This window comes from Perca flavescens, chromosome 18 (assembly GCF_004354835.1).
Source record: "Perca flavescens isolate YP-PL-M2 chromosome 18, PFLA_1.0, whole genome shotgun sequence".
Taxonomy (NCBI): Eukaryota; Metazoa; Chordata; class Actinopteri; order Perciformes; family Percidae; genus Perca; species Perca flavescens.
In genome coordinates, this window is record NC_041348.1 from 22,063,336 (window position 1) to 22,091,196 (window position 27,861).

The 27,861-nt window shown below is 40.2% G+C and overlaps 2 protein-coding genes and 2 long non-coding RNA genes across 5 annotated transcripts; 2 read left to right on the plus strand and 2 right to left on the minus strand.

The window, feature by feature from the left end:
• Window positions 1-279: 279 nt before the first annotated feature.
• Window positions 280-1,770, plus strand: LOC114573768 (uncharacterized). The gene is made up of 3 exons (XR_003694949.1): window positions 280-503; window positions 1,316-1,387; window positions 1,690-1,770. It is a non-coding gene; the product is annotated as an uncharacterized LOC114573768 (long non-coding RNA).
• Window positions 1,771-4,001: 2,231 nt separating this feature from the next.
• hsp90ab1 (heat shock protein 90, alpha (cytosolic), class B member 1) lies at window positions 4,002-10,220 on the minus strand. The gene is made up of 12 exons (XM_028605766.1): window positions 10,105-10,220; window positions 8,949-9,092; window positions 8,550-8,756; window positions 8,135-8,294; window positions 7,655-7,788; window positions 7,274-7,573; window positions 7,013-7,178; window positions 6,664-6,854; window positions 5,985-6,132; window positions 5,560-5,828; window positions 4,643-4,976; window positions 4,002-4,550 (listed from the first exon to the last, which is right to left on the minus strand). Exons 2-12 carry the CDS (start codon window positions 9,090-9,092, stop codon window positions 4,432-4,434), a joined length of 2,172 nt encoding a protein of 723 aa, XP_028461567.1. The 5' UTR covers window positions 10,105-10,220; the 3' UTR covers window positions 4,002-4,431.
• A 2,077-nt stretch (window positions 10,221-12,297) lies between these two features.
• rbm25b (RNA binding motif protein 25b) lies at window positions 12,298-26,082 on the plus strand. Of its 2 annotated transcripts, none has more exons than XM_028604954.1 (17): window positions 12,298-12,430; window positions 13,197-13,297; window positions 13,545-13,756; window positions 14,228-14,285; window positions 14,471-14,631; window positions 14,813-14,998; window positions 15,094-15,177; window positions 17,784-18,049; window positions 18,578-18,695; window positions 18,978-19,067; window positions 19,502-19,575; window positions 19,955-20,105; window positions 20,324-20,729; window positions 23,056-23,351; window positions 23,627-23,725; window positions 23,823-23,870; window positions 25,249-26,082. In XM_028604954.1, the coding sequence occupies exons 2-17, from the start codon at window positions 13,219-13,221 to the stop codon at window positions 25,339-25,341; spliced, it is 2,421 nt and encodes an 806-aa protein (XP_028460755.1). In that variant the 5' UTR covers window positions 12,298-12,430; window positions 13,197-13,218; the 3' UTR covers window positions 25,342-26,082. The 2 variants fall into 2 exon arrangements, with proteins under 2 accessions (XP_028460755.1, XP_028460757.1); XM_028604956.1 differs by having other exon boundaries at window positions 14,471-14,622.
• On the minus strand, window positions 20,074-26,777 carry LOC114573058 (uncharacterized). The gene is made up of 2 exons (XR_003694857.1): window positions 26,599-26,777; window positions 20,074-20,735 (listed from the first exon to the last, which is right to left on the minus strand). It is a non-coding gene; the product is annotated as an uncharacterized LOC114573058 (long non-coding RNA).
• Window positions 26,778-27,861: the final 1,084 nt, after the last annotated feature.

Here is a 27,861-nt window from a genome sequence, read left to right on the forward strand (position 1 = left end):
GAAAAAACGGCATGTTTTTTTCGAAACAAAGCTGCTCTTTGCATGCTACACTGATTCATAAACCCGACCACTATTATGATTCACTTAACATCAAACTGAAGATCGTGTTTGACTGAAGTGCGAGAAAACATTTTCCCCTGGTTTATTAATCTCACAGCTGCTCGATGGGGGAATTTCCCCGCACCTCTCATTTCAACGTCCTACACCCCAACTAGTTTGGAGTAGTGCGTCACAACGTGAGTGTCTCCGGTCCTCTCCTCTTTTCAATAATGCAAATGACAAACGAGATATGGAGGGCTGAGACGGGCCGCGGACCTCAGGTTCCAGCCCCCAACAGCCAGTCACTCTGGGCTCTTGCTCTGACTGCAGGGATGAGGGTTTTTATTAGCCAGCATGAGGTTCTGACTGTTTCGGCAATGCCCGGGATGACTCGGAGCAGACAAGCTAGGGGGTTCATGGCTTTGTTAAGGGCGGGAAAAGTTGAGACATTTTGGTTAATACAGGTATTGGCCTTTTTTTCTGAGATTTATATAAGATTGATAACACTTACATGTTTGTACACTAAATATGGGGCTGCTGTTAGCTAACTTAGCTTAGCACAAAGACTGGAGACGGGAAACGGCTAGCCTGGTTTAGTCCAATGTTTACTTAATCTGTTTGGGGTTACGGTTGTTATGTCCCAGACTAGTTCTGTTAGTGTTTTTCAGTAGCATTAAGCTGTTGTGCGGACTTTACCTTCTTTGAACATTCCCTTGTTTGTCCTGCACCAGCAACTACATGGATGTGCACAACATCATCTTTTTTGAACCAGGTAGCTAACTGGTCCCAACAAGAAGTAGTCTGTCACACAAGTTGTCAGTTTTACACTTTTTGTATGGATTAAACAAAGTATAGCGTGTCAATTCGTGAGCTTTATAGTTGCTGTCAGGTGGATTTTGTTACTTTTGGACAGAGCCTGGCTAGCTGTTTGCCCCTCTTTCCAGTCGTTGTGCTAAGCTAAATTAGTCAGCTGCTAACGATAGCTTAATTTTTACACTACAGGGGTGACCTTAGCTCACCCAGTAAGAGCGTGCGCCCCATGTAGGCTGAGGCCTTTGCAGTGGCCCAGGTTTGAGTCCAACCTGCGGCCCTTTGTTACGTGTCATCCCCCATCTCTCTCCCACCTTTCCTGTCTATCTACTGTCTCTCACTCTGAAATATAAGAAAAAAAAAAACTAATAATAAAAATATTTTTTACGCTACAAACATGAAAGAAATCTAATCATCGGCAAGAAACCGAATAAGCCTATTTCCCCAAATGTTGAACTTCTCTAAGTTTTATGCAAGCAGCATTGGAACCACAAGAACGCCTTCTAACCTTCAGGCCACCACCACCCGATGCTTTACTGTACGTATGTGTAACACAAACACTGTGAGCATGTGTGACTCTAGGTTATCGTGTTCATGGTTTGTGGCATTTTATACTTTACTACATGATTGTTTTTTATTTTTCTTCATCTTGCTTCCTTCCTACTCAGCGGGGGTGTTAATCCTGTTCCTGTCTCTAGTATTTACCAAGTGCTGTCGAATATGAGAAGTAATGCTATGCATGATGTGTGCAACAAAGTTGTTTCAGATTATAAGTAGTAATTGAGTTATTTCTGCACTGTAAATGTCATGGAAACTTAATCACGCCTCTTTTGCATACAGGCCTGCAGGATGGTGTGGTTGCCGCATATACAGTAAGCCAAGCTACATCTTCTTATTATCTCATGTTATCTGCAGGTCTTCAGTCATTCAAACACCGCTATCATCACTAACACACTAAGGTATATATTTACTATAAAATAATGCAGAGACATATATAATAGAGACAAGTCTGTGTGACTGAACAACTCTTTAGGTAGGACATCAACACATTTTAAGCAGATATGGCATGTCTGCAAATCAGACACAATATAGAGAGGAGGTGACAGTGATACAAAGGTCACAATAACCCCCCACACCCCACCCAAAGTAACACACTCAGCATTAGTGGGTTGTGAGCAGATTTACACACAGGAGTCAAATGTTTCCACAGGAAGTCTATTGTTTGAAACAAGTCAGACCAGATGCACATTTTAACTTCATGAGGGAAACCTGCACTGACTCTTGATGAACCTAACCAGGAATTTTGCCTCAGCGTACCCAGACAGATCTTACTACAGACATAGATAGCTCTTTTAAGTCACCAATCAGGATATTTCCTGTATGTCTAATTTGCATTTGACTTTTTTGTATTCTAAATAAACACACAATCTTCTCAGTAACTACCAAATTTCAATTTGCTTTAAATAACAATTTCAATATTCTTAAGACCCAAAATAGGATAAATGCACAACAATTAAATTACGTAATTAGAGGATAACAGTTGCACAACAATTAATTTGGTTTCAGAAGGATCATCACTATTCATTTTTATGGTGTGACCTTTTGGTTCCAGAGACCAGCATCCTGTATCTAACCAACATTGCTACATAACTACCAAGACTGTATCAGCGCATTATTCTTAAAAAGGCACAATCTTGCCAGTGTTTCAGGTCAATATGTGTTTTTAAACTTCATGGGTATATACACAGATATAACTTAAATTCTCCTCTATTATGCAAATTATTCATAGATACAGCAAATTAAGAAGGTGGTCAAATTCAGGAGGCGTTAGAGGTGTCACAAAAACAGTTTTCTGCATGTTTCTGAATGACACAGTTGAAGTTCCCCAATATCACTTTGACTGGAGCGAGTGTGAGTGTGTGTGTGTTCAGGAGGGACAGACACCCACACTTTAGTTTTTACTGGTGAGAGCAGAAAAGCTGCTGCTGCCGCCCCCTCACTCCGAATGAAACACACGACTTCCAGGAAGACGACATACTTCACATTTCCCCCAAAGAGTTCAGCTGATGATGCCTCACACTTTCAAGAAACTCACAGATTCAGTTTATGGCTGTATTTTACAATGCGTTTCTGCCCACGTGCTTTCGTCACGTTGCTAACGCTTGTATTTGTTTTGCAAGTTAAAGCTGATAACACATTTGTGAATAAACAAGCATTTCTACATTCCCTGATAAATGATACGATTTATGTAACATGTTTGCATGACACCTAATTTTTAATGTCAAACATTTGAATCTAATTTTTTAAACTGCCTATCAAGCCAGTGGGAAACACAATGCAGCACAAGGCATGGTTTAACAAGCATCTGCTTTTGGTTTGGGCAAGAGTAGGTTTCAAAGAAAAATGAAAAAGGTACATTAGGTCAGGGTTAGAGAATGTCACCTCACCAGACTTACCACAGCCCGTTACCCACTGCAGGGCCTAATAGGTCAAAGTATTAGCACCAGACTGCCATAGGAATTATAACCATTTAAACAAAAATGTTATTTCAAGGAGATTCCCTTACACCAGCCAAGGTTAGATTGTGAAGTCCTTTGAGGCAGATTTGTGATTTTAGGCTATGTAAAGGTGACTTGTTTTGCTCACAGCTTTGGTGTTCGATTGCATGTTCTATCAACTTGAGAATGAACACTGAAAACGAAAAGTTAAGCAGATGAGACCATGGAGGGGTTATTGACAACATTCAACTTTAGAGGCCATTTTACCTTTGCTGTGACCTAGTTCCATACTCGTTTTACAAGGTACATACTACTATACATAATATGAACCAAGTCTAAATTTCTGTAAATCCAGGCCATTTGCTTTTCTAGTGTGAACACTCCAAACTGCTTAGTTTTATAATCTTTATACAAATTTACAATGGCAAATCAAATTCCTGTAAAGCCTTTTTAAACTAACTTTGATATGCAACTTGTTGAGCATGTCCCCACCTAGTGGTCACCTGGAAGAACAGTCCCAAACAAGTTTCAAGTCAACATCCAAAATGTTGGTAAAAAAATAAATAACGCTCTTAAATTCTCAAATTTGTTGTGGATGTTTCAAAATTGTGTAAAAGTCCCTCTCATAGAACACATACAATCCAAGACAAAACATAGGTATTACATCTTTAATTTTTTTGCAAAACAAGACCTGGAATACAGACAAGCCCGGACTCAGGCAAAGGAATCATACAGTCCTCTCTCCATGCAGCGTGCAGTGTTGCACATGAGCAGAACCTCCCCAAACCCTCCAGACCTAATCTGATAATGGAATGTACCATTCCCATAGTCACACATTTACCACTCCAACATTTAAAACTCAGTGCAACAGGGTACTCATTAAAACATGTGTTGTCACCATGAACTTATACAGCAAAAACCAAAACCGCTTTTAAGGTCTTGCAGAGTAACGCTCTGGACGCAAGAGCAACACTGGTCCACCACATAACATGAATGACTATTTGTTTTGCAGTAACTGCATTTTTAAGGATGAACAATTGAAAAGTGAGGCTAAAGTGTTAGAAATCTGGGGTGGGTGGGTTGTTTAATCAACTTCTTCCATACGTGAAGCATCATCTTCACCGTCGCCTTCTAGGGGAGGGATCTCGTCTGGGACGGCTGTAGAAGTGGCCTCCTCTGTGGGGACGTCGTCATCATCGATACCTGCAGGTATGAGAATTATGTAATTTGTTAGCTATCAATTCAAGTAACGTGCATGTAAAAGCTACCAATATTTAGCCGCTGCGTGTCCTTACCCAGTCCGAGTTTGATCATTCTGTAGATTCGGTTGGAGTGGGTCTGTGGGTCATCCAGGGAGAAGCCTGAGGACAGCAGGGCAGTTTCGAACAGCAGGATGACTAGGTCCTTCACAGCCTTGTCGTTCTTGTCAGCATCTGCCTTCTGCCGGAGAGTCTGCACGATAGGGTGGTCAGGGTTGATCTCCAGGTGTTTCTTGGCCATCATGTAGCCCATGGTGGAGTTGTCCCTGAGTGCCTGGGCCTTCATGATCCTCTCCATGTTGGCTGTCCAGCCGTAAGTACTCGTCACAATACAGCAGGGGGAAGACACCAGTCTGTTGGACACAGTCACCTGGTAGAGACAGCCAATCAGAGGACATTTAGACTCAACACAACATGCAATTAGGCATCTTGACAGCAGGCGGAACCATTCTAAAGTTCAAGTTAATAAAAACCATGCGGAACAGTCATGTTAGAAATAAAAACCACACCAACATGGCCAATTCCACCACATCTTAATTTCTAAACAATTTTATATACACGCACACATTGTGACCAGTGAAATATTTAGACCAAATTGTTAAACTTCAGCTCATAATTCTAGTTTCACAAAAAAAAAAAAAAAAAAAAAAAAAAAAAAAAAACACACAGGCATGTTAGATCACATTCACAAGTTATTTATGGTTCTTGGGTTTACATCTCCACAATCATTTGTAACTGATCACTCGTCAAAACACATTTGTCAATCAAAAACTCATTCAGGACAAAGACTTGAGGGACCTCCTTGCAGCTGTATTGAACTCACCAGAATACAAGTTAGGACCAGTTAGGGCACCTGTTTCCAAACAAAACACTGTCAACTGTAGTTGTGAAGTCTTAACCTAAATGAAGGAACATTTGGTCAACATGAATATTTGCTCATTAGGATTACTGACCTTCTCCACTTTCTTGTCAAGGATCTCTTTCATGAGCTTGCAGAGGTTCTCAAAATTAGCCTTATCCTCCTCCATCTTTTTCTTCTCCTCTTCATCCTCTGGCAGCTCCAGCCCCTCCTTGGTGACTGAGACCAGGCTCTTGCCATCAAACTCCTTCAGCTGCTGGACACAGTACTCGTCAATGGGCTCCGTCATGTACAGGACCTCGAAGCCACGCTTGCGGACACGCTCGACGAAGGCAGAGTTGGCCACCTGATCCTTGCTCTCACCTAGGAGAAGTTAAGTGAGTGAAAGGCAATTTAATACTAGTTTTACTTATGTTCCTGGGTGCAACTGTCTACGAAAAAATGATAATCTACAAAACATGTTATCAGGAAGGGGGGGGAAATAAAACAAAGAGAAGCTTTTCTCAAAGACAAACTCACCAGTAATGTAGTAGATTGACTTCTGGTTCTCCTTCATGCGAGTCAGGTACTCTGTGAGGGAGGTTGTCTCATCTCCAGACTGGGAGCTGTGGTAGCGCAGCAGCTCAGACAGCTTCTTGCGGTTTTGAGAGTCCTCATGGATGCCCAGCTACAGATAACAAATTGTGATTATACGCCCATTCAAAGACGAATTTCTTACACCAGTAACCTATATCACAATGAAAGATTAAAATCGATTAACCAGCTAAATTTTAGACTTGATTTATTAAATACTCAACTGATCATGTTGCATTGCAAATACAAAACGCCATCTTTTTAAAATGAAGACGCTTATAGTACACACTCCCATCAGGTTACGAGTTACTAATCATGACTACAGCATTAAGTGACTGTACCAAGAGGTATGTACACTTAGCACAACTCCATGATTATTAAATGGTTGACAATATACTACAACTAGTTGCACCAGCTATCTAGTGCCTTTAAAATGTCTGGCCAATAAAGCTATGACTAGGCTGCCTTAGAAAGCTAGAGGGTACAGCTAGATTAAAAAAAGATAAGATTAATGAATCCATGGAGGTGCACTGAAGATGAGTGCATTATGAAAGAGGAACTTCCATTAACAACTTCATGAAAAAGATAATAAACAAACCAATGTAGCACTTATAATTTATTTTACCTTGATGTTCTTTGAGAAACCTTCGTACAACTTCTTGTAGTTCTCCTTGTCCTCGGCCAGTTCGGCAAAGAGCTCCAGACACTTCTTGACAATGTTCTTGCGAATGACTTTGAGGATCTTGCTCTGCTGCAGCATTTCTCGGGAGATGTTGAGAGGCAGGTCCTCTGAGTCAACCACACCACGGACAAAGTCTGGAGATAAACACAAAACATAGCTCATTGGAACCATCTCAACATTCAGCCTTTGTATCCCATCCAGCAAAAACAGCTTTGTGTAAAGGGAGGTAAGAGTCAGTGCAGTGATGTAGCACACACTGTCAGATATGGAAAAAAAAGCCAAGTGAACTTACTCAGGTACTCTGGGATGAGCTCTTCACAGTTGTCCATGATAAAGACTCTCCTAACGTACAGCTTGATGTTATTCTTCTTCTTTTTGTTCTCAAAGAGGTCAAAAGGTGCACGGCGGGGAACAAACAGCAGGGCCCGGAACTCGAGCTGGCCCTCCACGGAGAAGTGCTATAAAAGCGGAAAATTCACCTTAGTTTGACTTATTTTCAGCCACAGTGCTGGCACATATCAGTCAACAGCTGAAATTGCCTTGTAGCATTTACCTTGACAGCCAGGTGATCCTCCCAGTCGTTGGTCAGACTCTTGTAAAACTCTCCATACTCTTCATTTGTGATGTCATCGGGGTTTCTAGTCCAGATGGGCTTGGTCTTGTTCAGCTCCTCCTCGTCGATGTACTTCTCCTTGATCTTCTTTTTCTTCTTCTTGTCCTTGGAGTCCTCCTCATCGTCTGAGCCCACATCTTCAATCTTTGGCTTGTCCTCACCCTCCTCTTTCTCCTCCTTCTCTGGCTTTTCCTCCTCTGCCTCATCATCACTGATTTCCTTGTCACGCTCCTTCTCCACCTGTGAATCAAAAGTTTAACTTTACTGATATGGAAACCGTTTTAACTAGCCTGAAATAAAAAGTCAAGATGTAATACTTACAAACAGGGTGATTGGGTAGCCAATGAACTGAGAGTGCTTCTTGACGATTTCCTTGATCCTCTTCTCCTCAATGTACTCCGTCTGGTCATCCTTCAGGTGCAGGATGATCTTGGTTCCACGACCAATGGGCTCACCTGTGAACAGAATTGTACAGCCACACGTAAATCTAATGTTAGGCGATAATGGTGTCAGATGCAAAAGTTAAAGTATCATAATTTCACACTGTAAATTACCCTTATTGTAATTTTCACACCGAGTGCCAAAAGTTAACTTATGGATCTAGATAAATAACGTCACGCCAAAACAAGTGTGCATAGGGCCCGATGTCAGTGACAGGAACTAGCAAATTATGCAAACAATGTTCCAGATGTATCGCACAGGCCATAATTCTATGTAACCGACCTTATTTGCAAACATTTTGGATTATGCAAATGGTGCCAATCTCAAGCACTTTGATTTTGTAACTGCCAGGAAACGTACCGCTGTCGACCTTGACTGTGAAAGAACCGCCGGCAGAGGACTCCCACACGTACTGCTCATCATCATTGTGTTTGGTGATGACAACCACCTTCTCGGCAGTAAGGTAGGCAGAGTAGAAACCCACACCAAACTGACCGATCATGGAAATGTCAGCTCCAGCCTAGAAGGAACACAATTAAAACTTCAGGATATAACAGTCAAAAGTGTGACTAAGGCTTGCAACAGTCAGAAGGCTACAGCGTAGTTTTTAAATGTGCCAGATGCATTTTAAAACATTGAGGGGACATGCCTATTATTCAGTTCTTTGTAGAGCAATTTAAGACTAAATATAAAGGTTAAATGAAGTGTTTTTGCCCTGTGTCATTTGCCCTCATTTTCCACATGCTGTGATCTAGATCATGTTCCACTGCAGTACCTGTAGGGCCTCCATGAAGGCCTTGGTGCCAGACTTTGCGATGGTACCCAGGTTGTTAATCAGGTCGGCTTTGGTCATGCCAATTCCAGTGTCAGTGATGGTCAGGGTGCGTTCAGCTTTGTTGGGGATGATGTCAATTTTCAGATCCTTGCCACTGTCCATCTTGGTGGGATCAGTCAGGCTTTCATAGCGAATTTTGTCCAAAGCCTGTAAAACACACAATGACAATACATCAACACTTGGGTACCATTTTTAAAGTATGCAAGGTCCTAAAATAAATGTAAGCATTATCATAATTATAAAAGGCTACCACTACATGTATCATTAAATAGGCATGTGAAAGTGAAACTGAATTATTGTTTAGGATCAGGAAATGCCACCAAGCTCTTTCTGACTTACATCAGAGGCATTGGAGATTAACTCCCTGAGGAAGATCTCTTTGTTGGAATAGAAGGTGTTGATGATCAGGGACATCAGCTGAGCGATCTCTGCCTGGAAGGCAAAGGTCTCAGCCTCCTCCTCTTGGTGCATTTCTTCAGGCATCTGCACAAAAGGAAAAACGCAATGTTTGAGCAAACAGTCTTTGGTTTAAAATTGTACAAATGGCAAACAGAATGTGTACATCATTTTTAAATAAATTAAATGGCTGACAAACACCACAATGACTCAACAGAAGACAACCATAGACCATGAAAGGCTAAAATTGCAATTTAAGTGTGAGATTCATTCCACTTAAAAGTGCTAATTATTTCGGTTTCATTAGAAATAAAACGGGATCATAATTCAATCGTGTCAACACGCAGGTTTCGTAAAATTGGACCGCTTCCATAGTGTTGCTACAAATCGGCGGATGTAGCCATTAACCAACATGGCGTCTACTGACAGACAATGGACTCCGCAAACACGTGCTGGGGAACGGCTAACGTTACAGACAAAAATAAGGATACCTTTAGGAAATGCAGCGCTATAAGGTTACTTGTATTTAAAACGTTATTATGTGTAACGTTAAAAGGACACTGGGTGACAACGACATACTACAACGTTAGCTTGGAGAAACTATGACCTCTACCCTTACCTTAGACTTAACGTAATGTTTTGAGGTGGAAGAATTTGGCTTTGTAATGAGACTCTTGTTCTGTGATCTGGTCTAGTCAGAGCGAATGTTCACCATGGTCATGTTCGCCACACCTGCCTTACTGCAACCCAAGCCCGGCCTTTAACAGTGCGGCACAGTGCCACATTCATATAGCTACACCGCTCAGCATCGCAAAGTGTCTAGCTATCTGTAACGTTACACGAAAATCCCACCGTGTACGGATTAAACGTTATGTAACAGGATTTGAGAGCACACAGGGTAAACATTAATATGCTGGTATTATATGCCGGTTAGTCCACGAGACCGTTCTGGAGCTAGCTAACGTTACGGTTTATCGTCGTGACTCATGAGCTCGCATCGTGGTTACATCCAGCCGTAGTTCAGTGATGGGTTAGCAAAACACACATATTAAAGAGCATAATGTGTTCTATTTGTAAGCAAAAATACTCGTGCCCATACCTTATTTATTCCGTTGACTAATCTTGAATAAAATACAACCAATTCGTCGTCCCTTCTGCTCTCTGACGCAGGGAAATGGAAAGGGACTTCCTTTTAATAGACAGGAATCTTTATACACAACCGTTTCAGTGTGCGGCCGTATCCATCCGCGGTGCACCATCTAGCACCTTCTACTGCTTACTAGATGGTTCTATTTGGGTAGAAAACAGACAAAAACGACTGTTATAATATACGGACTTGAAATCAAAGGGAGTGTTGATATGAACGCATGAAGAGATGCTGAATACATAATATTATTGAAGTAATCAGGTGCACAACCTTGGAAGACTTCAATGAATTGCAATAAAATGTAACGTTAAGGTAAAATCACTTAGCGCGAGGTGATGTGCAGCCGTTTGAAATTAGTAATAGTAATAATTCAAATCTTAAAGTGTTTTATGTATACTTAACAAGACAAAGGTCAGCGCAATGCACCCAAAAGCAGCTGGTTGCAAAGGAACACCTTGTACCTTGGGAAATACTGCAGTACTTAACTAACAAAGTCAATACCTGTGCCCAGCGCACCATTGCTGCCACCTCGTGGCAGTTTATGCAAAAGATAGTACTAGATAGATACTGAATAGACCAACATTTTGGTGACGGACTAGGTCTCATAGCAGCCGCTATAGACTATTGAGGCAGAAATATCTGCACCAACCTAATAAACATGTTCATTCAAAATTCCAGGTACATCGTTTATTTTATAGTAAAGGATGAGGATCTTTTTAATCTGATGGAGGAATATTCCAAACCAACAGGGTGTGCTTCGTTCCTTCTAGCACTTTCCATGAAAAATCCGCCTAAAGTGACGTCACGGCTTGTCAGATGCAGCCCTCGCGGCACAGCTGTCTCTACCTACAACAAAAACACCATGGTAACCAACCGCTTTAACGTTCTTCAGCGTAATAATGTACGAATAAACATACCTGGAAGAATGATGTGATTATTCCTACATTAAAATGAAAATACCATACAGATATATTAGAATTATGATTTGTTTTTTTATGAGTTTATTTTTTTTATTCACAATACCACTTCAAACATTACAATAATACAGTTGGGGTACAAGATCAATTGGGCAGAGTGAATGGGTCCCCCAAAGAAGCTAGAAAAGCTTATAGGTGGGGGCCCATGATTCATGAAAGGGTAGTGGTACAGACTATAAAATACACAGCTACCACCTGTATCCAGATGATGATGAATAAATGCACGCAAAAAGCGCACCAGTACATACATAACATTACATACACATACAATCATACACATACATCCCAGTAGGCTAGTCCATGAAAGAACAGTTTTATATTAGATATAGGTTAATAAGAAAAGTTTTTTTAGTTGTCTTTTGAAGTTGGAGATAGAGGGCAACACCTTGAGGCCATCATCAATCCCGTTCCAGATCTGCGGCCCCCTACAGACAACACTACTGGCGCGCACATGTCAGCGACATTTTCCTGATATAAGTGGTTTGATTCTCGTTTGGTATGTATGCAGAGGGCGGGATATGGGAACAAGACAAGCCTACTCAATCTAGAGTTAAGCCTGTTGACAATTTTGGAACATAAGGCAGGCATTGTAAGGTAAAAGATGTTGAACACCTGGGCCTTCAATCAATGAATCTATAATAAATATAGGTAACGTTAATTGAAACACTTATTTATGAGCTGTTTGGTGTTTAGCTCTTCCTGACGCTTCTACTTGCATTTCAAGTAAAGCTTGAAATTGCAACACTTTTTGGAGGAACTTGTTAGGTAGCATATTAATGTCATACTACAATACGACATTATTATTAGTAGTGGTAGTAGTAGTAGTTATGCACATTAACTGTTTTTATTGTTGTGTACTAACATGTTCCAGCTCTGTCCAGCTGCCACGTCCAGATATATATCTCTATCTAACGTTACTCTAATAATGGTTTTAAAGTATAAAGCTTGAAATTGCCATACTTGGATAGTACAATACGAGATTATTATTAGTAGTATTATTAATTATGATTATTAGTAGTATTAATTATGCACATTAAGTTTGGTGTTTTTATTGTTAGAAGTAATAATATACTTCTAGGAGAAGAAGTAGTACTAATAATTTCCAGCTCCGTCCAGCGGACACGTCCCGATACATAAAACAAGCGCGCTTGCAGTCTGGTACGTAGAGCGCTTGCGTAAATGTGTTTGAAGGCCCGTGACTAGCCAGCGTGCTAATCCAACATTCGGGACGTTACAAAGAATTTCATAATTTATCACCTTCTGAAAGCGGTTTTATCCCCCTCTACGCCACCTATTTCTGGGTATGTATATATGGACATTTTCACGTTTATTCCGAACTCCTATTGAGCTAGCTAAAGTGAGTTTTGCTTGTTAAGTAATACCAACTCTGGCTAATGTTAGCTTAGTCTAATTTAGTGGTGCCGGGTATGGTAGGCCAATTTTTTTTTCCTAGGATAACGAAGGCATTGGGAAGGCATGACCCGCCCTACTTTCCCTCTGATTGGCTAGTACCCGCTGCTTGCTCTGGTTGGGTTTAGGCAAGAGTAGTGTCATTGGTTAGGGTTAGGGTAAGAATGTCAGGGTAAGACCATAAGAGGCAGGGTAGGGCGGGACATGCCTTCCCCATCCTGGGAAAAAAAAAAAAAAAAAAAAACTCACTACGGTAGCGTGATTAACTGCTATTTTGTCGGTAACTTAAATTAGGGTTGAGTTACTTAGCTAGCTACAACACAATGCGTCGCGATAAATCAAAAATATGAATGCATCAACGATGGGGCTTAATGCTATTACGTTAGCGGACGTACTCAACTGAGCAAAGCTAACGTAGTTGGTTAACTGGATAGCAAGTGTCATAAATCTATGCCCGATTTGTTATGCCAAACTACCAACACAACATGGCACGGTTTTCATCAGCGTCCTTTTAACGAAAACAAGATAACACTTGCATATGTTTGAAACGTATTTCTAATTTTAAATGTACATTGTTTGGAGGACTTTATCCAAGTGTGAGTCTCATACATTAAGATTAAGATGGACTGCTAATGGCCATTACTGTTCCTTCATTAGGTTGGTCCAATTCACACCCAGAATGTCATTCCCTCCTCATTTAAACCGGCCGCTGTTGCCCCCTCCTGGGATGCCCCCTCAATTTGCTGGCTTCCCCTCTGGTAAGCAACCACCTGTTCCACCATAAATGTATATGACAGCCTCTTTCACTTTATCTACTACAGTGTTAAACATACTATTTTTAGTATGTTTTACTAGCAGCCTTCAGCCTCTTAGATTATAGAGACCCCTACAGTGTTGGAAGTTACAATAATCTACAAATATTATACAGCTACTTTCAAACAAAGTATTTAATTCCAGACTGATTTGTCTCTAGTTGATAATGCACTATTCCTTTTGCTGTTGCAGGAGCTCCAATGATCCCAGTTCACATGGGCATCATGACCCCCACTTCTGCAGTAATGCTGCCTTCTGTGCAAGTGATCAGTAAGCCTGCAATTCATAAAAAGGAAATACTGCGAGTCAGAGACAACAATGAGAACAGCGGCCCTACTACCACAGTGTTTGTGGGGAACATATCAGAGAAAGCTTCAGATATGCTGATCAGACAGCTCCTCGCGGTAAGGAAAAGGAGAGGATTTATAAATATTACATGCACTCAGGTCACACAGTTATGGAATATTTATGTAATCCAAAAAGAGTCTTCTAGGCATGGTAATTGCATCCAAGAGTTCTCTAAAATTACACACATTTTATTCTATAATCCTTTTTTCAAGCAGTCAAATCTACCACCTCCATGGTTAGTTTCTAATAGATGTAGTTATCTTATTGATCACAGCACAAATCAAATAACATGCCTTTTTTGTAACACTCTTGCCACATATAGGTTATCTATCTATCTATATATATATCTCTCTCTCTCTCTCTCTCTCTCTCTCTCTCTCTCTCTCTCTCTCTCTCTCATGGAATTTGATTATCAAATTGTGTCGGCAACGTGTTGAAACTGTGAATCCTGTGCTGTAGCATTTGTGTTGGATTTTGGTTTCACTTCTACTTTATTTGTGAATCTTCTCTTTGTGCTCATGTTACAGAAATGTGGAATTGTTCTGAGCTGGAAGAGAGTCCAGGGAGCCTCTGGCAAGCTTCAAGGTAATTCATAATACATACATCAAGCTTCATTAGGTCAGGAAATATATCCATCCATTGCTAACTTTGGTGATTCACACATAAAATCAATCAGAAATCAATTCATTTCTATTGTTATCCCATCAAACTATACATGACCATAGATAAATCTGTCGTCATGTTTATTTCCATTTCATTATCTCTTGCAGCCTTTGGGTTTTGTGAGTATAAGGAGCCAGAGTCCACATTGCGAGCACTGCGGCTGCTCCATGACCTGCAGATTGGAGAGAAAAATCTGTTGGTGAAGGTGGATGCCAAGACTAAAGCTCAGCTGGACGAGTGGAAGGCCAAGAAAAACACTGTGAATGGGGTATAATTCCGTTTTTAGGGAATTACTGGTGATCAGTGCCTTTATTCATTGCCTCAGGAATTGATTTAGCCTCATTCCAGATCTCTGAATCACTTATCACATCTTAGATTTGTTAAGCGATTCAAATAAATGGTTACTTATTGCAGTGAAACTGAACTAGGATGTTTTTCTGTACTGGCAGAATAATAAGGCTGAAGATGGTGGAGATGATGAGGAAGAGGTTCTAGACGAGGAGACCAAGAAGAAGGATCAGATTATCAAAGGAGCTATTGATGGATTGATGCGGGAATATGCTGCCGAACTCAACGCGCCATCCCAGGATGAGGACTCTCAGCGACGAAAGAGAAAAAAGGAGAAAAAAGAAGAGGTATATAAACAATGTTTACTCCTCTGACTTGTACTCTTGAAACTTAAAATGTGAAGTGTTATTTGACTTTTTCATTGGTGTTTCTTTTTCTTTAGGACGACATTAACGCTATTGATATGGAGGACGACAAGAGAGACTTGATTTCCAGAGAAATTAGTAAATTCCGAGACACTCACAAGGTAAAGTGGCTCCTTTGATCTTGTAGTTGACATTACAGGTTTTGGACAGCAGCTTCCTTACATAGTTCACTCCTAGAGCTTGCACATATAGTCAACACATTTACCAAGCTTTTCTTGATCTCAGTAACATGCATACTACGTTACAAATTGGCACTCCTTAAAATCTATACCACCAAACATCTTAATTTGCCCCATATTATATGAAATGTTTCATGTTCAATGTTCAAACACCACAAGTAGGCAGACAGCTAGTATTTTTGTCACCTTTCTCAGGCCTGATTTGACACCTGCGTAGTGAAATTATAGGTGTGACTATTATAGATCCATTCTTCATTCATCACACAAAAATGCATGGAGACGATGTAAAGTTACTTAAAAGCTAATCTATTCATTAAACCCCACCATTATGATAGTGATCATATGGTGACTAAAGCAAGATGAATCTCAGAGCTTTGGAAAAAGTTACGAGGATAGGATGTAAGTATCAGCCTTTATTTACTATATACATATACTGGGCGTCCCCCTCTTGAGGGCTTGCATAGGGGCAACTGTACTGCACTTATGTGTGTTGGTCAAAGCTTATGATGCTCTCTATTCAGCCAGCCATTTGACAATGCAAAAGTTCCTCCCAAACCTTTTGACCTTCATTTTTTCTGACATTATTGGTGGTGCCCTGAAAGTTTTGAGTCGGTGAACCTGTGCGAGTCCTCTGTAAATGATGGTCTGTCTTAATGGTGTTCATGTCAAAGCACAAGGACTCTTGTCAATAACCACTGCAGTGACTTTGGCTGTAGCTTTTATTATGCTAGTGTGGGGGGCGCCCTCTCCACAGCAGCACGCTGATCTGAAGACTGACGAGGTACGTGCTCTCTGTATGTGTTATTGTGTGACTTCTCTCCTCCAACTCTTACCCTTCATCAGTGTCTTACTCTCTCTGCCTTTTCTCCTCTGCAACACAGATCAGTGAGTTCATGTATCCATTTCAAAGCTGTACAGGATTAAACCCAAGTAAAAAGTCCCATGTTTGCTACTTTATCTAAGAAAAAGGTGACATTTTACTAAAACCAAAGTCCTGCAACCAGGTCAAGATTAAATCATAAACAGAAAACAGCAGAACTGCACAATTAGAGGATTTGACAATGTTATATCAGAACAAAATATATTTTGAAGTCAAATACCAGTACTGTTTCTTACTTCCCTTTTCCAATGTATTGCTCAGATTTTTAAGAAAAAAAGAAACAGCTGCTGCAACCATTAATAAGACAGTTAAAATAGCAATTATATTTAAATAATTTTGGGTCATGTATTTATTTAGCAAGCCCTGGTAGACACTCTACAGAGGTAAGTAAAAAGACACAAAACTGATGCAAAATTGGACACTTGCCATGATTTGTGCTTGAGTCAAGGCACATAAATAATACGTAATGATATTTAATCTCGGCTAATAAAGTTCTAAAATGATTGCTTAAGTCTCATATCTTCTTTCTCGTGTCATACGTTTCCTTCTCTTGAGTTGCGTTACACCCAAGGCGTTTAGATTAGTCTGTGTCTTGCTGAAGACCAGCGGACAGCCTGTGGCTGCATATGACGGATGTAGTTAAGCAATTTACATAAAATTGAGTCAATTTTATTGTCACACTTACTGTACATTACTCGGTATAATAAGTGCCCTAAAAGTAATGGAATTACTCCCAAGCTTAGTATTTTGTTTCTTTGTATTCAGTACTCTCATTCTGTGTCAGATTCTATTTGAACTATAAACCCATTACCCTCAAAGCCTTGTGTGTAATGCCCATAAAGGCAGAATTGGGATGCGTGTATGCGTTTGTTTGTAATGAGTCGTGAAGAGCTGCTGAAGACTTCTGCAAGGGTAAGACCGCTTCTACAATTTCATTTATCTGTGCAGAAATAACTGATGTTCATTATGTTCATTTCTTGATTACCGAATGCCATGTTACCCATTGCAGTAAAGGTTGTTGTTGATGATGATAATGATGCTTAAGCAAGACAGAATCCCATAACGTTTTTCCCTTGTATACCGTGTGACCTGCTTTCCTCCCAGGCCTAACTTAAAAGGCTTGTAGGGGCAGCGAAGGGCTGAATCCATAGTTCAACACCTGTAAGTCACAAACAACTAGTTCAACAAACGACTGACGCCTGTTTTCTGTTTTTGTTTTCCTTGTTCTGAGAGGAGGACTCTTAAGGAGAGAAAAAGCATTGTCTTTTGCAGCGCCTTTTTCTCGTTATGAATGCCTCAAGTTGAACATGTTCCATAGATGTTTTTGACCATTAAAGTGGTTTCCAGTTACATTCTTGCTAAACTGTAGTTAATCCTGCAAGTCTAAAGCAGCAAAGTACACTGTACTGCTTTAGATGAATGATGAAAGCTGTCTCTTATGAGGGAGAGCTTTTTTTGATCCTTCCAGGTTTTCCCAGTTACGATTCCAGCTTTTCTTACGTGTTCTTGCACTGATTAGTATAGGGCATGTTTCCGTATGAAACCATTAAAAATCTGGAAACCACTTGATCTGTGCACAGTAGAAAGTTGACTGACTCATTGGGTCTTGTTTGGCATCGGCTGAACCTGTCTGTGTTTTGCTCTGCAGAAACTAGAAGAAGAGAAGGACAAGAGGGAGAAGGAGCGGCTGGAGTTTGAGCGGGAACGGAGGGAGCGGGAAAAAGAGCGAGAGCGGGAAAGAGAGCGGCGGGACCACGAGAGGGAGAAGGAACGAGAGAAGGAACGAGAGAGGGAAAGGGAGCGGGAACGGGAGAGAGACAAAGACCGCGACCGCAGGACCAGAGAAAGGGAGCGAGACAGAGACTGGGATCGAGACCGAAGCCGTGACAAGAGCCCCGAACGCAGCCGATCCAGGTGAAGGGAAAAACCTCATGTCACAGATTTCAGTCAAACACATCAGAGCTGGGAGAGAAACTAATAAACACAAAATATATAGTCCACAGTTGGCTCAGTTTTGATTGTGATGAATTATCTATCTGCAGCAAGTTTTAGGTGATTTACATTGGAATTGATGGAAACCAATCACAGCATGGAAAGTGTTTAGGACCATTAGTGTCTAGGGGCCTATACACTGTGCGATAACTGCAATGTTGCAGGACCCATGTCGCAGAGTGTGACACCCTGTGACATGGGTCTGATAATAAATTGGTTGCAGTCTTATTTCAGACTACACAATACCAATATTGTGGCAAGCCAGATTGTACGATGAATCTTAGAACTACGATGTATCTGGAAAGAAAATATGTAAGCTGAGCCATCTGCACTGCTCTTGGTTTTGAAAATTGACATCTTGCTGTCTCTTCTCCGACTTAAACTTAACACTTGGTTCCAATCTACAGTATATTCAAGGATAATATATTTTTTACCTTTTTGTTTTTGCAGGGAAGTGAGTCGAGACCGAGACAGAGAAAAGAAACGAGACCAAGAGGATGAAGAGGAGGCTTATGAACGGAGGAAGCTGGAGAGAAAACTAAGAGACAAGGAAGCAGCCTATCAGGAGGTAGGGAAGGCTGGGAGGTTACCTGGGCAGTGTCCGAAATCACTGCTCCTTTCTAAATGTTGATGTATAAAATGATTAGGAACCCCCAAGATAAAAGATTAACTGGGAGATGAATTGCAGGTTGTCCAAATGAGACAATCCTGGAATCTTTAAGCATTACTTTTCTGGGTCTCTTTATCACAGGCACACTTGTAGTAAAAGAACGTGTATTACTCTTTTAGCTTGACGTGATTGAACATGATTGTATTTGATTGTGGCTTACCTGATACTGTTGGATGACAGCGTCTAAAAAACTGGGAGCTCAGGGAGCGGAAGAAGGCACGGGATTACGCCAAAGAGGCCGAGAGGGAAGAAGAGCGCAGACGAGAAACGGTGAGAGCACATTGAATGACCGCTGATGTCCCTAGAGGTGTCCTACTTTACTTTGAACACTTCATGTACACATTGTCCTCATTTAACAAGCCTGAATATTACCAATTTTTACCTTATTTTTTATTTATTTTTATTTAGCTAATTTATTCACTGTTAATTCCACTACATACGTGTAGTACTACTCATGTATTTGAGTTTAATTTATAACTTGGACGTGGAAGTTATTAGTGTCAGTGCAAAATGAAAAGTATTGTTAAATGTGTATATGTAATTTGTTGACAAGATGAAGTTTTTTTTTTGTGTTCATATGAGCATCATTTCATATGAACTGATTGGAATTTAATTTAATAAGTCAGACAATACAATTTGTCAGCAGAAATAGATTTATTTATTTTTTTATCCCAAAGAAATAGCGTGATCTTGTGTGTCTTTAGGTGAAAGAGGGCAAACGGTTAAAAGAGTTTCTTGAAGACTATGATGATGACAGAGATGACCCCAAGTACTACAGGTGAGCAACATTAAAACAAATATGCTACAGTGCTGTCTTTACCTAGGCCAAGTAGATTGTCAATCAAAAATAAAAGCACACATGTGCCTTTTGTAAGTAGGATTTGTATCTGACATGCAGCCACTGATATGCCAACATACTTGGAATTTGCAGATGTGCAACATCTAACCAATTCAAACTGTCAAAAATGATGTTTAACTAAACCTATGAAGACTTAACCTTTTTAGGTATTCATTTTATTGTTCCACCTAAATATGTAAAATCATAGTAAAAAGTCACAGCAGATGCTGTGTGACCCAGATCTGACTTGTAGTAGTCGATGCAGTACTGCAGCTATGGCTATTGTTCTGAAGGCTGTTATTTTTGGTGTGACCCCTAGGGGCAGTGCACTGCAGAAGCGTCTCAGAGACAGAGAGAAGGAGATGGAGGCGGACGAGCGTGACAGGAAGAGAGAGAAGGAGGAGCTGGAGGAGATCAGACAGAGGCTGTTAGACGAGGGACATCCAAACCCAGACGCAGAGCTACGCAGGGTATGTTTATTTATAATAATAATAATGTTTGTGTGTTTGCCTTTATATCTATAGGGAGTGGGCATGTCTGTTGTCTCTGTGAAGGTCACTTTATGATTAGAGTGTCTCTGCATTTCTGCACATCTGTGGTGTCCAGCTTTCATTGTCTGCTGACCTTCTTTTCTGTCAAACACGAATTGAGTGTTAATCTTCTGCATATCTGCCTCTTATTGGTCCAGATGGAGGAGGAAGAGGAGGAGCGTCTGCGACAACCTCCCATCATCCAAGAGCCGGAGCCCGAGGAGGTACGGGAACGCCACAGGGGTTCACGAGACCACCGGGAGTGCCGACAGGAACCGGAGAGATCAGAACCCCGCGCACGACCTGTCCACTCAGACGACGAGGTGGAGGAGGGTGAGGAAGATGACCATGACGAAGATAACCCTGACTCAAAACCATGCTTGAAGCCCACGATGCGGCCCATCACAGCAGCACCCTCAGTGTCGTCTGCCAGTGGCAACGCGTCCCCCAACACACCCGGGGACGAGTCGCCCTGCGGCATCATCATCCCCCACGAAAACTCTCCCCCTGAGGCTCTGCCGCAGGAGGAACACCGGCCAAAGATCGGCCTCAGTCTCAAACTGGGTGAGTCTAAAAGATGGGGAAAAAAAAAAAAAGAATGTAATTGCAATAATTTTGATTATTGATGAATTAACTTTTCTAACGCTACCAAACCATACCTCGTTCTAGCTTTTTACATGTGAGTATTTTCTGTTTTATATCCTATGTAAATAGTCTGCAAAATGAGCAGTTGGAAGTAAATTGCAACTGCATTTGTAACTATTAACCAACATTTTATTTGAAAAAAAAAGAAGAAAATAAATCATCGGTTGCAGCCCTACTCACAGGACAGTTATTGAGAGATGTCCATTGTTACTTTTTATACAGCAGTGGTATGCTGACACAGTCAACCGCTCCAAAAATGAATAAGGAACATGTCAAATTAAATTGCCAAAATTTTGGCAGATTTCTTTTTTTTTTTTTTTTTTTTTTTTTTTAAACCGATTTAGTTGTTCTGTTTATAAAGTGTTCATTGTAATGGTGTAGCCTTAGATTTTGTTACAATGTTCTAGGGCTGGGCGATATATCGATATTAAAAATATATCGATATATTTTTAAATGAGATATGGAATTAGACCATATCGCATATATCGATATAGTTCAAATGTGATCCTTGCTCCCATAGATATATACACAGATGTCGCCTTGAGGTTCTAAACATACGTCAAAACCGCCGCCATCTTGGAACAGGGGTGCGAAGCATTCAGATCAACGCTAAAGATGCCGGACTTTTGTACTGCTTAATTATGTTTGATAGAGGAAATGAAAAGAACAAACAGCAATGAATAACATTTAACAGGTGACAATGTGTTTTATGATTATGTATGCCGCCTTCGACCAGCAACCTGAGCTCCGGCGGCAGCGGGAGGCGGAGAGCTCCGTGGCGGCCGCAGCGTCTCTTCCCCGGGAAAAACACAGCTTTGCCTCGCTGCTGCGCTGGGTCCCCGCTGATCCAAATCGGACCAGCCAAAGACAGAGTGGTGATCGGTAGGATCTTACACGTAGTCCAGGACGACCTGTATGTCGATATCGGCGGAAAGTTCCACTAAGTTTGCCGGCGGCAGGCGGACGGAGAGAAGCTACAGCGGGGCAGCAGAGACCGTCTGCGGCTGCAGGATCTGGAGCTCAGTGCTCGTTAAAATTACATGTAACACATAAATACATACAGAAATAAATAGTGGAGGAATGAGCCTGGACATTTCAGTCTGTTTTAAACTTCACCTTGAAGCAGAAACTCTTAGTTCAGAAGGGTGAAGTTTCCGTTTGGACTCAGATCTGTGAACCGATCATAATAAATATTCTTTGTATTAACACATTAATTAGTTTCTTTGTTTTGTAGTCGATAGTTCATCTTTTAGTTTACTTAAGTGGAAGCAGTAGCAAGTGGAAGAATGGGACTATAAACCTAGGCTTACAGGCATGAGGCATTACATTTTGAACAAAGTAGATTATATTAATATCAAAAGCTTAATTGACCTTTGGAACGAATCACAAATATGGAGCTTTGATTTCAAAAAAGGTACTCCTGTTATACAGTATTTAGGTTTACATTTTATTGTTATTTGAACAGCTGAGCATTTAATCATGAACCAGGTGAAGAAACCGGTTTATTATTTATTTGATTTTGCAACTGTCTCTATGAAACTACTTGTGACATGTCATATTTGATTTTGGCTTTGACTGAACATTTGCTCTCACTTTGCGGAAAAAAATATCGGGATATATATCGTATATCGATATTCAGCCAAAATATATCGGGATATGACTTTTGGTCCATATCGCCCAGCCCTACAATGTTCAATAACCAAAATAGTGAGACATTTTCAAGAGTCAGAGAAACGGCACACATGTCTGCACTGATAGTATCCTATGTGGACCACAATGCACAGCTTGCGTATCTATTGTCAGTAGCTTGTGCGATAAAACCTCTCATCCATCATTTTACCACCCATCCACCTCCCACCAGAGTTGTTCTCCTTCCACACCTACTTTGACTGGAAAAAAACTTACAAAACATTCTTTGTCATATGTATGGAGCACAAAGAACTAGTGATGGTCAAATGAAGCGTCGTGAACAATTGTCTTTACTTTCTGAGCTCACTAGATGAGACACTCTGTTCAAAGAAAAAGGTTAAAGCAATGGCAAAAGAACATTACAAAAGTCAAAGATTCATAAGATATAACTAACATATCTGAGAGTGAATGCTGTTTTGGTTTTTTTCTCCCTTTTTTATTGAAACCGATACTGGCAAAACTGTCACTGCAGACAAGTAATTCCAGCTGTGTAATTCAAGTGAACTTTTATGATTTGCAAATAAAAACTATTCATGAAGCTCCTTGTCCTCTCCAGGTGCCTCAGGAAGCCCCAGTCAGCCCAACACGGGTAAGAGGAAGAAGCTGCCCGTGGACAGCGTCTTCGACAAGTTTGATGACGAAGAGGCTGACGAACAGCCTCGCAAGAGGAAGCTGGTGCCCCTGGATTACGATGATGACAAGAGCCTCGGGGTGGACGGGGCCGGGCTCTCCAGCATAAAGGGGGACAACACCGAGGAGAAGCGTAAACACATCAAGAGCCTGATAGAAAAAATTCCCACAGCAAAACCTGAGCTGTTCTCCTACCCACTGGACTGGGCTATGGTTGACACGGTGAGGAGAGAAGGAAGAATGTGTTGTATGTCATTGAATTTGTCTTAATAATCTGTTTTTAAGCAGACATGTTAACTAAAAGTAAATTATGTTTTACAAAGTTGGCCTTCAGCAGAAGCCGCACAGTGACGTGGTTTAATAACAACCACGATGAGTGTATTCCTGAGAAGTTACTTTTTTTTTCATTTGCGTATTGTAAGTCACTTGGAAGTGGAAGCAGATTTTAACACCACCTCTAACACAAAACCTGTGCCTTCATCTATTGTCCTGTTTAGACTTTAATGGAACGGCGTGTTCGACCCTGGATCAATAAAAAGATTATTGAGTACATTGGAGAAGAAGAGGCGACGTTAGTGGACTTTGTCTGCTCCAAGGTATTGATCATATGATGTTTTGTTACAGTTGACTTCATTCACACTTGACAGGAAAAAAAAAACATGAGCTGATCCTAATGGTTTTTGTCTTTTGCAGGTGATGGCTCACAGTATGCCACAGAGTATCTTGGATGATGTTGCTATGGTGAGTAATGTAACGGATGAGTTAGTTCCTCACCCTGCTTGCTGTCTTTATTTTATGTTCATGTTGACTATGTTAATGTCATGGTAGCAGTTAGATAGTTCTAACATTGAAATGTCTTTTTGTCATCATCAAATGATGAAAAGGTCAAGTCTGTGGGTGCTTACTTTTTTTTTTTTTTTTTTTTTTTTTAACTCCAAGACAATATAAAATAAGACAAAATAATTAGCAACTATTTTAGTCATTCAAGCTAAAATCCCAAACATTGTTCTTAAATGTGAGAATGTGCAGCTTTTCTTTGTCATATGATATTAAACTGAATATTTTAGTTTTTTTTTTGACACTTTGGTCAGACAAAACCAGACATTTGAATATGCAATATAAGGCCAAAGAATTTCTAATAAGGGAAGAAGTTTCACTCTCTCTATACCGGCTTCTGAACTGGTTGCAGTTCCACTATGGGGCGCTCACAGGCCAGTGCAGAATGAATGGGACTCTATGGAGCTATACCCCTCAAAATCCACTTTTCTCAGGATATAATTATTTTTCTAGTAATTTGAATGTTGCATTCGAAAGGAAAGGCTAAGAAAATACACACTGCTGGGTATTACAAATTTAGCCGTCCAGTTCCATAGAGTCCCATTAATTTTGCACTCTCCTGCGATCACCCCCAGTGGAACTCTGGTGGAACTGCAACCAAATTCGGTACAATGGGGCTGAATAGGGAGTGAAAAGGCTTTCCGTAGACGGGCTTTGATAAGGCTCTGACAAATTATAATGGGGAAATTTCGGTATTCTTTTGATCTTACAGGGAAATAATCAGTGGATGAATCCATTAACAATTCCAAAATTGATAGTTACAGCCCTAAATCGTATTGACGAAAACGAGGTCTTTTAAAATAAACTATGACCTACAGCTTTACTATTGTCTTTATTTTTGAGCATTTCATGCCTTTTAAGGTGCTCTAAGCAATGTTGGGTGACGTTAACTTCTTGTTGACGTTCAAAGTATTGTCAAACAAAACCGAGGCTAGCTCGCCCCTCCCCCCTCCTCATCGCGTCCTCTCCCCCTCCCTTCTGCGCACTAATCCCCCAACCCCCACCCCCGAATCCTTCTTGTCTGGTATTGGCTGGAACACTTGTTATGTTTCTTGGTGCAGGTTGGCACAGTTTATTTTTGTTGCCGTTTGTGGAGCCTGGGCGGTCTACAGAGACCGTGTTTTTTTTTTTTTTTTTTTTTTTTTTTTTTTTTTTTTAAATAGTGTGTTCAGGGCACCATTTTAATTAGGCAGCGATAGTGAAGCTATGATAAGAAATGAGATATAAAACACACCTTGTTCATGTGTAGCTCAGTAAACCTTCCTTTTGTCTCCTGCTTTAGGTTCTTGATGAAGAAGCTGAAGTCTTCATAGTGAAGATGTGGAGGTTACTCATTTATGAAACTGAAGCTAAGAAGATCGGACTGGCGAAATGAGCAAAACAACCACCGAATGAAGGTCAACAATATTTTTTTTTTTTCTATTCATACATCGTGTATAATAGTGTAGCACAATTATGTCACCCCAAACGAAGCGACGTGTCCATATCAATACCGACTGTAAATGCAGATTCTGCTCGTTGTCACAAATGCACCAGTTGTTCAGGTCGTGTCGGGTTTTTCCCCCCTCCCCTCTTTGTTAGCAGGTGCTGACTGTGTCGGTGTGCTATTGTGTAAATAGTAGTCATTGTTTGACTATGATGAAATAATTTTGAGAGGAGACCGTGGACCATTGTTGCCAGATTAGGTCTATTGGTCCCATTTTATTTGTATACATGCCAACACACTTTATGGGAAGAGTCCTGCAGCAATCAAACTTTTATTTAAAGTCTGCAAGGTGTGAAATCTGGCTTCCAGTTGAATGAGGGTATGTTAAGTGGACTTTTCGAGTATGCATAACTACAACCAAGGAACCTATAAAAGGTTCCTTAACTACAACACGGATGTAATCTCTTTTTACAGGGTTATTTATTCCGTATATCTGGTTTACAGAGGTTTTCTCTTCATTTTTCCTTATCACATTCCTTTATAAATGTGTTGGCATGATCATTGTCCAGACCATCTCAAAAAGCACCTACCGTAGTTTTCATTTGAAATGCGTCTACTGACAAGACCCACAGAATATATCTTGGATGGCTACATCCCTGCAGCTATACACCCCTAACCACTATAGGAAAATGAGCTAAGAACGGGAAAAAAAAATATTTGAAGTTGTGAAGATGCTCCATTTGTTTTTGTATTGGTGAACATTTGAATAAAATGGATTTTTTTATAACCGTTTGTGTATCACCAATTGATTTTCTCACTACCCACAATTAGTTTTTTTTTTTCCACAAATCACTGCAGATGACAAAAGTTAGATTTTGACAAAATGTAATAAATGGTAAACCCAGGGTGTCTGCAGAGTCTTAAAGTATTTTTTTTTTATAACATACTATACTATGACATACTATACTATTACTTTTTTATGACCTGCTATACTATGACTTTTATGACATGCTATAGTATGACTTTTTTTATGACCTACTATTGTCACAGTCCTGCTCTATGGCCAGAGGCCTTTTTGTTTATAGAACTATTTTAAGACAGTGTGACTGTATTTCTTTAGTTTCTTAAGGAGTTTGTGTTTTAGGGTTTTCTGTTCCTTGTTTCATTCATTCTGTTTGAGTTTTCTGTGCTTTTTGTGTAGCCTACCTTATGTGTCCATGTAGCCCTGTCCTGCATGTCTTGTCTTGTACACCTGTTGTGAGTCCTCCCTGTCAGCCTGGTTGTCTTACGACTGTTGATCCTGGGTTTTGTTTAGTCTCCGGTTTATTTTGTAGTGTCTGTGTTTCTCTTGTGTCATGTCTTGTTTGACTTCCTGCCTTGTGTGTTTTCCCGCCTTTGTGATTGTCTGACCCACACTGATGTGTTTCACCTGTTCATCAGCCCTCTATCACCCGTCTCTCGTTACAACCCTCATTGCCTTGTGTATTTAGTCTGTGTGCTACCTTTGTTTACTGTCAGATCGCTGTCTCTCTCTCAGTACAGTTGCTTCCTATTGGTTTTGCTTTTCCAAGTTTTCTAAATATGTTAGATTTCCCTGTTGCCAGATTGCCTGTCTGCAAGCCGGTTCCTGCAAGAACTTCCTACTGCCTCCTCGTCTTACAAGTCTGCATTTTGTGTCCAAACCTGCTATTTCCAAGCTGTAACAACTATATTATAACTTTTTATGAGCTGCTTTACAATGACTTTTATGACATTTTTATGACTCACTATATTATCACTTTTTCATGGCGTGCTATACGAATACTTTTTGTGACATTTATGACGTACTATACTATGATGTATGACATTTTTATGACAGCCTACTATACTATGGCTTTTTATTTATACTTTTGACATACTATACTTTAACCTTTTATGACAAACTATACAATTACCCTTTTATGACATTCTGTACTATGACTTTTTTATGACACTACTATAACTTTTTATGAGATAATATACTATGACTTCTTTTACCGCACTATACTATGACTTTTTTATGATGTACTACACTTTCACTTTTTAATGACATTTTTACGAGATACTATAATTTGACTGACTTTTTATGACACTATAAAACACAACACAATGCTATGACTTTTTCATGATCTTTTTCAATAAAACAATTTTAACAATATACTGTATGACTTTTTATGATTTTTTTTAACATACTATGACTTTTTTCAACATACTAAACTATGACTTTTTTCAAACTTACATACAAACACATATACATACATATACGGTACATTTACATACATATACACATACATGCAATATGTGTAAGCATACACTGACTTTTTGTCATACTACACTGACTTTTTTCGACATACTATACTTTGACTTTTGGTTACACTTTACTTGAAGGTATGTACATAAGTGACATGACACATGTCATGAACATGTCATAAACATAAACAAGTCATAAAC